We start from the raw sequence: 13376 nt of genomic DNA, 5'->3' as shown, positions 1-13376 counted from the left end.
ACGGCGCAGAGTCGTCAGAAATCCTATACTGATGTTAGGAGAAGAAAGTTAGAGTTTGAAGTAGATGGTTGGGTATATCTTAAAGTTTCACCCATGAAGTGTGTTATGAGGTTTGGTAAGAAGGGGAAATTAGTCCCTAGTATATTGGACCTTATCGAATATCCAAAGGATTGGCAATGTAGCTTATGAGTTGGAGCTACCACAAGAGTTAGTCGCGGTTCATCCGGTGTTTCACATCTCTATGTTGAAGAAGTGCATGGGCGATTCTTCATTGATCATACAACTGAAAATATTGGGATCAAGGATAGTTTATCTTATGAAGAGATTCCAGTTCAAATTCTAGATTGCCAAATTCGCAAGTTGAGAACAAAAGAGGTAGCATCAGTCAAAGTCCTTTGAAGGAACCAATTTGTTGAAGAAGCTACTTGGTAAGCTAAGGAGGATATGAAGAAAAGATATCATCTCTTCGAATCCGGACAAGTTCTGAATTAAGGTACTAATCCTTTCTTGTATTTATTTATAAGTTGGCATGTTGTTTTGCATTTGTTTGTGGGTGCTTGAATTGAATGTTGCATGTTACACCCTTAGCCTAGTAAGAGTAATCTCATTCGATGATGAATGTTCCCAAGGGGGAGATATTGTAACATCTCTCAATTTGAAATAACTAGAAAAGAGTTAATAATTGGAAATAGTCACTTCTGGAAAGAATGAAAAATCTGGAAATTTTCTTAAGTTAGAAGGAATTGAGTTTTGTCCAACTTCAAATGGCAATAACTTCTTGCTCAGGATGAATTAGAGGTAGTTCTAGATATGGTAGTAAATATCTAGGAATTATCTTTCCAACGCTGCTGAGTTTGCGCGTTTCCGAGTTCATATGAGTGAGTTATGCCCTTTGGAAATTGGGATGTTGGAATAAGGAAAGTCCAATCCGGATTTTGAAAGGGTAGTTTGGTATTTTCCTTACCCTTTTATTTTAATTCGTTTTTGGTTATTACTTAGGGGTCTAAATTGAACTTAGTCAGTTTACGCTTTTGGAAAAAGAGTTAGGGTTTTGAGAGAAGAGAAAAGAAGAGGAGAAAGGAGAAGAACGTTTAAGATTTGTCAAGATCGTCGAGTTCAGCTTGTGGATTTCGTCGGGGGTGATCCCTACAAAGAATGTGAGATCACATAGTGTTGGGTTGGTTCACCCACGCGCCAATCATGATTCAATTTTAGTGAAGTTATTAGATTTGAAAGTAAATCCTTGAGTTCTTGATTAAATTCATTTGAATACTTACAGGTTGTGTTGTTGGAGTTTTCTTGAGATTGATTCATGTTGTTAGTTGTGTTTTTCGAGTAGAATCTGATGTATATTGAGGGTACAAATGATTCTAAGTGTTTGGGGAAAGAACCATTGAAGTTTAGAGGATTTAGAGATGAAAAACGAGCAAGAAAAATCGAGAATTTTCTGGGCAAGGGCATGGGGTGCCACACCTCTCAGAGCTCCCCACTTAAGAGTCTGAAGTTTGGGCTCTGGGGAGACGCACCAGCCAGAGCGCCACAACTTCAGCTTTGAAGTTTGTGCTCTGGCGCCTTGCGCCTCTCAAAGAGCCAAGGACGCCAGTTCTTCCCATTTCTTCCCCAACTTCCCGTACTAGTTCCTTAGCAATGTACCTATGTTTTCTAGTTGATTCCAACACTCTAAGGTACATCTAAACATCATGAAATCATCCATAAATATGAGATCATGAACCTTGAATCCATAATTCAATTCAAGGAAAGTTAAGATCAAAGTCAAGAGAAGTTCTTAGAGTTTTCCAAAAGTCTTTTTTCAAATGTTTTAACTTTGTTTTAAGACTTAAAGTTCAAGTTGAGTAGAGATTAAAGAGTAAAAAGCTTTCTTTATATTGCACTTGTTTTAAATTGTTTTATATTGAAATAAGTTCAGTTATGTTGAGTTGAGTTGAACCAGGTAAATTCTTCAGATTCCCTTCAAGCCTATGTTGTGTTAGCATTCCAACTCTCATACTCGTACATTCAATGTACTGATGCCAATTGGCATGAATCTTATTATGATGAAGACACGGGTAACTAGGATCGGCTTCCAGTACATCGTTGATCCAGTTGAGCACTTCAGAGTCATTTGGTGAGCCTCATTGCATTCTGGAGGATTCATTTTTATTGCTTTCAGTTCTTTTCAGTATTTCATTTGTTAGGATGATCGGGGGTCCTGTCCCGACATCCATCTCAGTTGTTTTAGAGGCTTCATAGACAGTTAGATGTTAGTTCTTTAGTCTTTTCATTGTCATTATCTTATGTTAAGATTTGAGTTTGCTTTAATGACCAAATTGAATGTTCTTTTATAACATTCCAGTTTATTTCATAGCTTTATCTTTATTGATTTAAGTCTTCCACTAAGTAAGTAAGTCAGGCCAAGGGTTCACTTGGGGCCAGCAATAGTTCTCGAGTGTCAGCCCCGCCCAGGGTGTAGGCTCGGAGCGTGACACTAACTGACCACTTCAGTACAATTCTTTACTCTCAACAATAGGATGTTTACTTTTTTTGTATAGTTTGGGTATAATCAGGGCATTGTCTCGACCAGTGCTTATGACACTCTTAGAGGCTATTGTGGAACAATATTCTAGGTTTCTTTCTGCAGCTTTTAGTCTCCAGCCCCATAGGCTTGGCATGTGTGTATATATATATATATATGTACGTATGTATGTACGTATGTATATGTATGTATGTACGTATGTATATGTATGTATGTATATCTTCAGTTGCAACCTCGTTGACTAGCTAGTACTTTATTATTTTTAGCTTGTCTACCTTCATCTATATGACTTGTTGTTATTCAGGTTATGACCTTAATGGTCCAGTCGTAGTATTTTAGATTGTATGTTGCCAACCTTCTAGGCCCACAATTGAGTTAGTTGGTATGTTTCAATGGCTAACTCGATTGCATAAGGTATCGAGTGCCAATCACGCCTCCCCTAGTTTGGGGCGTGACATTTTTATTACCCCATCCCAGCTTATCAAGTACCCCCAATCCCACACCTCACTACTCACCATTCCCAAAAAAATCTTTTAATTTTTTAGGGGTGGGTGGGATGGAGAGCGGGGATAGGGTGTGGGATGAGATAAGAAAAAATAATTTTATTTTAAAAGTAATTTTATTTTTTTAAGGCGTTGGGTCGAGGGGGTTGGAGTGGGGGAAGTCAGGATAGGTGGTGATGTGAGATAAGAATATCTTTGTTAGAACTTTTAAAAAATATTATGAGGGGTTGGGGGGTGATGTGGTTGGGCTACTGGGTAAGGGATGGGATAGAGTAAGATGTTTTTTCTTTAAAAAGTTCTTTTTTATAATTACTAAATTTTAGCATTTAATTTTTAAAATATTTTTTCTTAATTGTGTATGTGCGTGTGTGCGTGCGTGTGCCACATCAACATTTTTTTTACATATACGCATAAGAGGAGTGTTTTTAAATTACTTAACCAAGTAAAATAGTCTTTTTAAAACTGTCAAGAATTGTGTCACTAAAGTAATAATTTACGCTAAGTTTGGAGGAAAAAATGTAGAGGTAATTTCGTACAAACATTTATAACGCATGGATTAGTAATACAGGGATTAACAATGTAGAGATTAGTAATGCATAGTTTATTTTTTATTAAGTGTTTGGTTCATTGCTTCCCACTTAATCTTGTGTTTGATTTAAAACTCTACAAAAAATTATTTCCTATTATACCCTTGTGTTATTATTAGATTGTTTATTTCATGTAATTGGTCAAGGTAGATAACCGCCGGACAATATATATTTTTTGTAGGATTTTCTATTTCATTTAACTAGTTAAGTTATATATATATATATTAATTTTGAGGTGTGATGTACCACTAAGGAGATCCTTGATGGCACTGTGTATTTTTAATCTTTTGTTGGTCAAATATATCTTAAACTTAACATAGATTTTAAGGCTACTTAAATTGTTCGATACCTAAAGCTTATTAAAAAAATAGCTCAAGTGGTTAATCTACGAACTACATAAAAGAAAATGGAGAATTTTGTTTTTTAATGAAATCATCAAATTACACTAAACGGATTTGGAGAATTAAAAAAGAACATGTATAACCAGTCCAATATAAATAAAAAAGAAATCAAATTACAAAAGAAATTTAGGAAAAAGAATAGGGGGAGTTTAGTCATTTAGGGGTCTTATCAGGGGCGGACCTACAGTGGGTCAAGTGGGTTCATATGAACCCACTTTGTTAAAAAATAACATAGTATATATATATGTATATTTAATTAGTTTTTAAAATTTTATATGTATATATTAACTTTTGACCCCACTAACACAAGTGTGACCCTTCCGAGTGGTGAAGAGGGTTCAATTTTCCCAGCCAACCCGGGTTTGAATCCATGTTGCCACATTTTAGTTTTAATATCTTGAACTCACTTCGTGAAAATTCTAGGTTCGCCACTGGGTCTTATCCAAAGATTGTCAAACCTTGAATTAGTTATCCCCTTATTTTCTAGGGATAAAATAAGACCACATATGATGTATCATTAATCCATGGATTAAATTAAATAATGTAACCAACTAATGTACACTATTTATTTTGTTCAACTTTGGGATAAATGGTGAGAAAACAATACAACTTTTGCATCACCAACTACACAACTTGAGGTTCATGAATGAGTATTACTCACTTCTAACTAACGACTTGTTACTCATATTTTGTAGTGTTTCATAAGACTTATTAGAGGATGGGGAAGACTTAACAAAATAATACTCCATATGTCCTAATTTTCTCTAGATGTTGAGTTTATTTCAAGGTCATTAATCATCGTCACAATGTGTGTTACACAAGATGATGTGAAATTAGTTTGATTATGTAATCCGTAATTCTTCAAGAAGACAAGATTACCCCGGATCTTCTGGAGAACCTCTAAGAAATTTCCAATGAGAGAAACTATTGCTTGACTATAAGTCAAGTAAGGAAAAAAATGAACAATAATTAAAAACTGAAACGACCCCAAAAATGCCCGAAAATGTGCTTCGGAAACACCTATAATTGTAATTTCCATATATCTCAAAATCCGTGNTAAGAGTATGTAGCAACAAAACAATAATACTGTGAAGAATTATTTTTTTTATTTTGCTTTTAATTAAAAAAATTGTTTGATATGTGTTTTAATTTCCTACTTTTTTATTCGAAAAAATTTAAAACCTCAAAAGTTATCTTTAAGTAGGGAAAAATGAGGTAAAATAAGATGTTTTTTTTAAAGTTCTTTTTTTTAAAGGGAAAATAATTGTTTTGTCCCTGTGTTATGACCTTATTATGATTTTAGTCCGTGTGATATTTGACTTCCCCTATTTAACCTTTAATTAAGAAATAAGAACAATTTTAATCTTTTTATAAACAATTGCTACAAATATTATAAACATATATGTCACTACAGTCAAGAACAATTACGATATTACAATAAAGAATACTCTTCCACTATTGATCACAAATGTTAAGTCGATTGAAAAAGAATTACACACACTAAGATTGAAAAAGAATTACACACAAGGAGAACGATTTTGATCTTTAACTTTAACTAATATTAATAATTTATTCAATTTTTGTCAAAATATTTTATCCATATGGAGTGTGACGCGATCGTTTCTTTTAAATAAAAAGAGAGTGTATTACACACTACGAATCTACGATAAAGTGTAATAAAAGAGAGATAAGTGTGTTTGTCAACCTAATAAGTGACTATTTAAATATAAAATTCACGATTTCAATAATTTAAATATGAAACTAAAAAATAAATAAAAATTAAGTGTGTTTCCAACCGTAATGTCTTAGTTTCTCTCCACATGTGTCACTCACTAGTCAGTAGAGTGGCAAATTGCTCATGCCCGGTTCAACAGTTCAGTTCTCCATTTCAACAGACGTAAACCCGAAAGTCCTTCTTCTTCCCCACTGAACTTCACCACTTTGCTTATCCTACACTCTCGGATCAGCCCCTTTCCCATCAATACAAGATTCCTATAGTGTACATAAAACCCAATATTCTCAAAGCAATAATCTCTACAGGAGCGGCATTTTGCTTTACAGCCGTTCCTGCTGTACAATTTTTTCAAATTTTGCTTCTAGTTTTCTAGTACAACAAGAAAGAAGAACGAACTGGAGTCAATACAAGAAACCCAGTCCAAGAAACCGCCAGGTAACGGTCAGATCCGATACCGATCACCATCAGCAGCAGAACTATTAGAGCATATGCAACAGGAAGACCCAATTCAAATGGAGCATGAGAAAATGTTGAAACGTAACAGGCAACAACACGGGGACTCGTTTTCTGATAAGATCCATAGATATCGTGGAGTGATTTTAGTGATTTCGGTTCCTATGTTGCTTATTTGTTTTGTCCTTTTTGTAATGCCCACGAATTACTCTGATTCAATGGGGTCAGTTAATAGGAAGTTTTCACCCAAGTTTGGATCTAGAAATTATGCAGTTATATTTGATGCCGGTAGTTCTGGTAGTAGGGTTCATGTTTTCTGTTTTGATCAACATTTGGATCTTGTTCCCATTGGCGATGACCTCGAGCTCTTCCTGCAGGTAATTTTTGGATTTTGAGTTGATTTTGTTCTTCAAAATGCTGCTCAAATGGAGCCCGTAATTGCAAGTTATACTTTTTGGGTGTATTTGGTGTGTCAAAGTTGTTTTTGCAGAACATACTTTCGTTGATGGAATCCCTTTTTAGGAAAAAATTACTCTTGTCACTTAGACTTCTGCCATTCAATTGTTGTTGTTAACCTTTACTACTCAATAGTATCATCAACGCATTATACTTATAATCTTGTTCTTCATTGAACATTACAATATGCCACCTACTCTTATACACATCCAACATTGTGAATTAGCATGTCCCATGGTAAAACATTTATCATAGAAAAATTTTCTCTATACAGAATGTACCCTGTAAGTTTGTTGCAAATGAGCACCTGTATTGTGTAAAGGCTTTCTCTTGGCACCAATTGTTCATCTATAGTTGGGTTTGGCACTACAGAAAAAACCAGGGCTGAGTGCATTTGCTAGTGACCCTGCATCGGCTGCAAAATCTCTTCAATCACTTCTGGAAAAAGCTGAGGATGTAGTTCCAATGGATTTGCGCAGTAACACACCAGTCAGAGTTGGGGTGAGTGGATACAGTTATAGAATTAGATTGACATTAGATTCTTTAGCCTACTCAATATACTGAATACTGATGTGGAGTATGTCTAGGCAACTGCAGGTTTGAGGCAGTTGGGAGGTAATACATCTGACAAGATTCTTCAAGCGGTAAAATTGATTCCTTTCTTAGACCATCCTTCGTAACAGGCTTTCTTTCTGCTTGGGCATGTCTTATAATAGAATTTTAACTGTTCCTTTTCTATTTTGAATTTCTGAATCACTAAAATCTCATTTGAAGGTGAGGGACTTTCTGAAGAGCAAAAGCAGCCTCAAGTCAAAGGGGAGTTGGGTTACTGTTCTTGATGGGAGTCAGGAAGGTGCTTATCAATGGGTATGTAATGTGGATTTCAACTTGTTCTGTTCTTCTTTGTACTTAGAACTACCATGTCATTTGAAGTTATAGGTGCTTGCTTAATTTGAATTTGAGATTCTTGAACTTTTTTTGGAGCCGAGGGTCTACCAAAAACAACCTCTCTACCTCACAAAGGTAGTGGTAAGTTCTACATACATCCTACCCTCCCTAGACCCCACTTATGGGATTACACAGGGTATGTTGTTTTTATTTTGTTGTAGAGACCAGAGAGAAGTAGTGGTTATGATCTCCTGTCAAGGATCATTTTCTGGTAGTTTACCCTTTGTGTGATGTTGATTAGTTAATTCAAAGTTGTTGTCTCTTTATGCCAAGATGTAGGGTAACTAGAATGGAAGAAGTGAATTCTAGCTCAGCTTAAAGGAGAAAACAACCAAAAGTAGAAAATGGCCGTCATGCCAATTTTTCAGTATTACCAATTAACATCTTGAAGCTGCCTTTGAAGAAGCTTCATATGAATAGCAACTCTAGTTGGAGTTGTCGAACCAGAGAACAAGGACTCTTATCATCCCGAATGCTTTCTTGTTGCATTCACATCGTATCCCTATAATTTCCACAGAAGTATTTTGGTCTCCTTCAAGCCTTTAGGCCATGTTTAGTGACACTAGATCAGATTGCAGGAAAACAACTGATCCCATCTGAAAGATGAGATTATTATCCTACTCATTTCAGGATATTCTATCACTTCCATGGAGTGGGGATAAGGGTTGAGCTTTTAAGTTCATTTGATAACTTATCCCATCCTAAAGATAGGGATGAGGGGAAGAGCTTTAAGTTTATCCGTATTCCCATCCTATAGTGTTTGAAACAAAAGGTAGAATATGCAAATTGGAGATTTTACTGTCCAGGTGGCTTCTCAATGAGCTTTACAGTCTTTTTTGGGATATGCTAAGAGAAGACATCATGAATACTTTGCAATGTTTCCACTATCATGAAGTGTTCGAGAGAAGCTTCAATGCTACAGATGTTGCTCTCAACCCAAAGAAAGTAGGTGCATCTGAATTATGGGACTTCAGACCTACAAGTCTCACAAGTGGGTGTATAAGATCATGGCTAAATTATTGGCAGAAAGATTGAAAAGGGTAGTTAGCAGCCTAGTAAACAAACATCAGATGCCATTTAAAGGGGAGACAGATGGGGAAGGGGAATCTGATGGGAAGAAAGAATGAAGAAAGATGGGTTAGATTTATTGGAAAACGGGTTTGGGTGTTGGGTTGGGTGGGGCTTTTTTATTTGATAAAAAAATGTGTGGACCAATGAAAATTGGCCATTTGTTTAGTTGAATTACATGTCAGATTTCCCTTAACTAAAAGGGCATTGTTTAACCTAAAGAAAACGTTAAGGACATTTTAAAACCAAGGTCAAAGGCATTTTTGAGCCTTTTTCGTTGTTTTTTTTCATTAGAAAGGAGACTCAGGCAGGGTGATGCTTTGACACCTTTCTTGTTCATTCTAGCCAAGTAAGGCTACAATAGTATGGCGAGGATTACAAGTTCTCATAAAATAAGTATGATGAGGATTACAATCCAGAACAGGTGGTTAAGAGGATTTAAGATGGGCAATAGGTTAGGAGAGGACATGTAACATTTCATTTACTTAATGTAGATGACACAATAATTTTTTGTGAAGCTAGGGCAGAACAAATAAGATATTCTACTAGTATTTGAATCAACATCTGGTTTGATTGTGAACGGGAGGAAAAAAGTCTATTCCCAAAGAGACTGTACAAGTGTGACTCTAGCCAACATTTTGCAATGCAGGGTGGGGAAAATGTCAACAGTTTACATTGGCATGCCTTTGGACAATCTAAGCTACACAGACTCTTCATTTTCAGTGCCGCTCCTGTGTGGACACAATGTGAGTGTCGGTGTGGGTATGGGATCTGTACCGCATCTGGTCAATTGATTTTGGGTACTTCAACTAATATTGACGGTGAAGTTTGGGACAAATACAGTGACTTTTGTAATCAAACTAAAAGTTAAGGTGAAATTGAAGAACAAGAAATACCTCGTATATAGAAATTTCTATGTCAGTCCTTTTCTTTACATCTCCTTCTGTGATTCTCCTCTTGATCAATATTTTCTCCTCAGAATACCTTGTTAGTTTTCCAAATTATGACTCATAATTTTGACATATAACTCTATTTTTTAGATATTTGAATTATTTATAGCCGAATCCTCGTACCTGTGTTCGTATTTGGATCCATACCCCAAATCATAAAATTTAGATCATTATTTTGGGGTCATAGGTGGCCTGGAGAAAACATCTTGAGAATCACATTTCCTAAAATGTATAATATCTCTTGTCAAAAGAAGACGTTAGTCCATTGGTTATGGAGTATGCAAGGGGGAGAAGTTATTTGGGATTTGAGGTTTAGGGAGGAATCTTCAAGACTGGGAGGTTGGAGAATTTCAAAATCTGACTCGATTACTTCACCAACAATAAGTTTTTATGGATACTGTAAATGATGGAGGAAAGGAGGAAGTGGTGTTTTCTCAGTCAAATCTTTATGAGAAATTCCTCTCTAGGGAGGAATACCACTTTTTCACAGAGTGTAATATGACCTCCAGGTACCTCAAAAAGTTTGTTTCTTCACTTGGTTAGCTGTGAAGGAAGTAATCTTGACGGCGGAGAATTTATGAAAAAGGGAGATCACTTGTGTCAGTTGGTATTTTATATATAACCTGGAGAAGACGTAAGTAAACCACCTCTGATTACATTGTCGGTTAGCGTCTTCTTTGTGGGGGAGAATTCTGAGATGGTTTGGAGTTGAGTGGGTGGTGCCTGGCACTGTGAAAGACTCAACGGTTAGTTGGGCTCTTAGAAGACGGAAGAAAAGAAGCAGAGACTGAGATTGTTGCTCGATTGGCACTCATGTGGACCGTATAAGAGAGAGGAACATAAGAGCTTTTGAGGGCATAGAGAAAATTTTTACTTATTTGAGAAATAGTCTCTTTGCTCTTATTTCTTTTTTGCATTCATGAAGTTCCTAAGGAGGCAGGGATGCAGATACAGCCAGGAGGTTTGCCTAGAAGCAGCCTAGGTATAGAGGATTGGGTGGCTTTTGTAGAAAATCATGTTTTGCTGTGAGGTTCTCTACGTTTTGGTATACAGGCACTTTTTACCCCTGTTAATATGAACATTATTACTTCATAAAACAACGAGGAGATTGCTTTACTAGTGAAACTGTTTTTATATTTAAGATCTTTGCATATGTAGGTAAAATTGATCACATTTATGCTATCTTCTCTTGATCGTTAATCCAACCACATGGATTACATGACCCATCTAACCTTGTGTTCATAAACTGACTGTAGGATACACGAGTCAACCAATTGATACAGTTTGTTGAATTTGTATTACAAATGTCTGTGCAGGTCACCATTAATTATTTGCTAGGCAATTTGGGTAGGAAATTTTCTGATACTGTTGGAGTGGTTGATCTTGGAGGTGGCTCAGTACAAATGGCATATGCCATCTCAGAGTCAGATGCTCAAAAGGCTCCAAAGCTATCAGTTGGAGAGGATACGTATGTGCAAGAGATGTATCTCAAGGGGGTAAAATATTACCTCTATGTTCACAGGTCCGTCTCAATTCTCATCATATGTAAAGATGTATATGATCTCAGAAAATGTCAGGGTACCCAGTTATCACTTGCTAAATTTACCTTGAATTTCTGTTCCGACTTATTTGCAGTTTCACTTGATATCTGGACATGTGGGTTTCCTTGTGTTTTCTCACCCTTTTATTGCACATATTTAATGTGATTTACCCATCTTGTTTGCAGTTATCTGCGCTATGGATTGCTTGCAGCTCGAGCTGAGATTCTGAAGGTGACTAAGGAATCTGGCAGTCCTTGCATCTTGACAGGGCATCATGGTATTTACTATTTTTCTCAATGCTGCTATTTCTGTCCCATAGTTGGTTCTTTTGGTGCGATGGTCTTTTTCAAAGCATCACTTACCTCCCTCCATCTCTCTCTGTCTCTCAATGAGTAAGTAAGAGAAGAAACCTTTCTCTTAACAATCCACTAAAACAGTAAGAAGAAATCCTCTCTGTGAAGTTTCAACTTCTGTTTTCCCCAAAATCAAGGTTGTCCTTAAATGTTTAGTTACTCGTAAAGCAAGTCACTCGTCTTTATTGTCAAACCTTTTGACTATCCAGTTCAAAAATTTGCCAGAAGTCGTGTCATCATGTGCAGATCACGTGAAATTTTACCCCTCCAGATCTGAAATGTTTGAAATACGTATGGACAAAGAAAGGAAGAGATTTTTCTACTTAAATAGAACTGAATTCGAATTTAATGAAACTTTGAGGAAAGGGTTCAATTATGGTACTGGAATTATTTCATCAACTATATATTCCTATAAAAGTAAATTTGTCTTGACAATATTTTCTTTACAAGGGTCCTACAAGTATGGAGGAAAGGTTTACCCAGCATCGACTATGTCTGAGGGTTCAAGCATGACAAATTGTAGGTTGGTAGCCCTGAAGGCTCTGAAAGTTAATGAATCAACATGCACTCACATGAAATGCACCTTTGGTGGAGTGTGGAACGGTGGAGGTGGAGATGGTCAGAAGAATATGTTTGTGGCCTCATTTTTCTTTGATAGAGCTGTTGAGGTACGAGTCACCATTGAGTTAGATGCTTACCAAACTTTGATGGGCTTACAATTGTACCTTTTGCTGCTGTTCCGAGAAAGGATAAATTCCCTACTATTCTATGGTTTTGCAACTAATATAACGTCTTGTGGGCACAGGTTGGTTTTGTTGATCCAAATGTAGCTGTTGCTAAAGTTCGCCCAATTGATTTTGAGAGTGCAGCTAGACGTGCTTGTGATACTAGACTTGATGATGCCAAAGCTACATTTCCTAGTGTGGAGCCAGATAACTTGCCATACTTGTGCATGGATCTTGTCTACCAGTACACACTACTTGTAGATGGATTTGGTAAGACTAGATTCATCCTTCAGGAAATACACAAATTACAGATCAGTTTTAGTATGTTTCATTTAGTCATTGAATACTTTATTGGACAGGACTTGATGCTCGTCAAGAAATGACATTGGTGAAAAAGGTGAAATACAAGAATTCCCTAGTTGAAGCAGCATGGCCATTAGGTAGTGCCATTGAAGTCGCGTCATCAATGAATTAACTTAAAAGATTCAAGATTTACACATCCGGTTTTGCCTTGTATTAGCTTGTGGGTATCAACTATCAGCGGTCTCTGACCTGCAACTAGGCTCTTCGCGCTCGAGAAGATCATCCTTGCCATATAGTTGGATGCCTGGTTCAAGCAAATCGCGATTGTTTCCCCTTTTATTCCAAGGGGGTGGCTGGTTAAGAATAATGATAAAATCTGTTTGTGATTATATTATAGGAAACACTGATGTTTGACGAAATGAATGATAAGATTTGATTTTTATGTCATTCTTAAGCTCTCTTTGTCCATGAGTGGAAATCCAATGATATATATATATATATAGAGANNAGATTCGATTTTTATGTCATTCTTAAGCTCTCTTTGTCCATGAGTGGAAATCCAATGATATATATATATATATAGAGAGAGAGAGAGAGAGAGACGCAATCTAGTAAATCAACTTCCTCAGTATTAGAATCCATGCTGGTGTGTTCTCAAAATTAAAGAAAACAGCATAATTTTCTTAATTGTTCGAGCACAGTGAACAAAAGTAGATGAATAAATATGAGAAAAGTAAATAAATTAAGATCAAAATAAAGTGGGAGGATACCAGGGAGACGATCAAAATAAGTTTTTGACAAGACCATTAATCGATAAAAC

General features: G+C 36.3%; 1 protein-coding gene across 1 annotated transcript; it reads left to right on the top strand.

The window, feature by feature from the left end:
* The first annotated feature begins 5848 nt into the window (after positions 1-5848).
* On the top strand, positions 5849-13027 carry LOC125878194 (apyrase 2-like). Its single transcript, XM_049559391.1, has 9 exons — positions 5849-6589; positions 7041-7169; positions 7256-7312; positions 7443-7535; positions 10951-11156; positions 11361-11452; positions 11979-12196; positions 12334-12523; positions 12613-13027. The coding sequence occupies exons 1-9, from the start codon at positions 6248-6250 to the stop codon at positions 12726-12728; spliced, it is 1443 nt and encodes a 480-aa protein (XP_049415348.1). The 5' UTR covers positions 5849-6247; the 3' UTR covers positions 12729-13027.
* The last annotated feature ends 349 nt before the right edge of the window (positions 13028-13376 follow it).

Source organism: Solanum stenotomum, chromosome 10 (genome assembly GCF_019186545.1).
Source record: "Solanum stenotomum isolate F172 chromosome 10, ASM1918654v1, whole genome shotgun sequence".
Lineage (NCBI taxonomy): Eukaryota > Viridiplantae > Streptophyta > Magnoliopsida > Solanales > Solanaceae > Solanum > Solanum stenotomum.
Note: the sequence above shows the minus strand (reverse complement) of the source record. Positions and strands in the feature narration are given on the sequence as shown.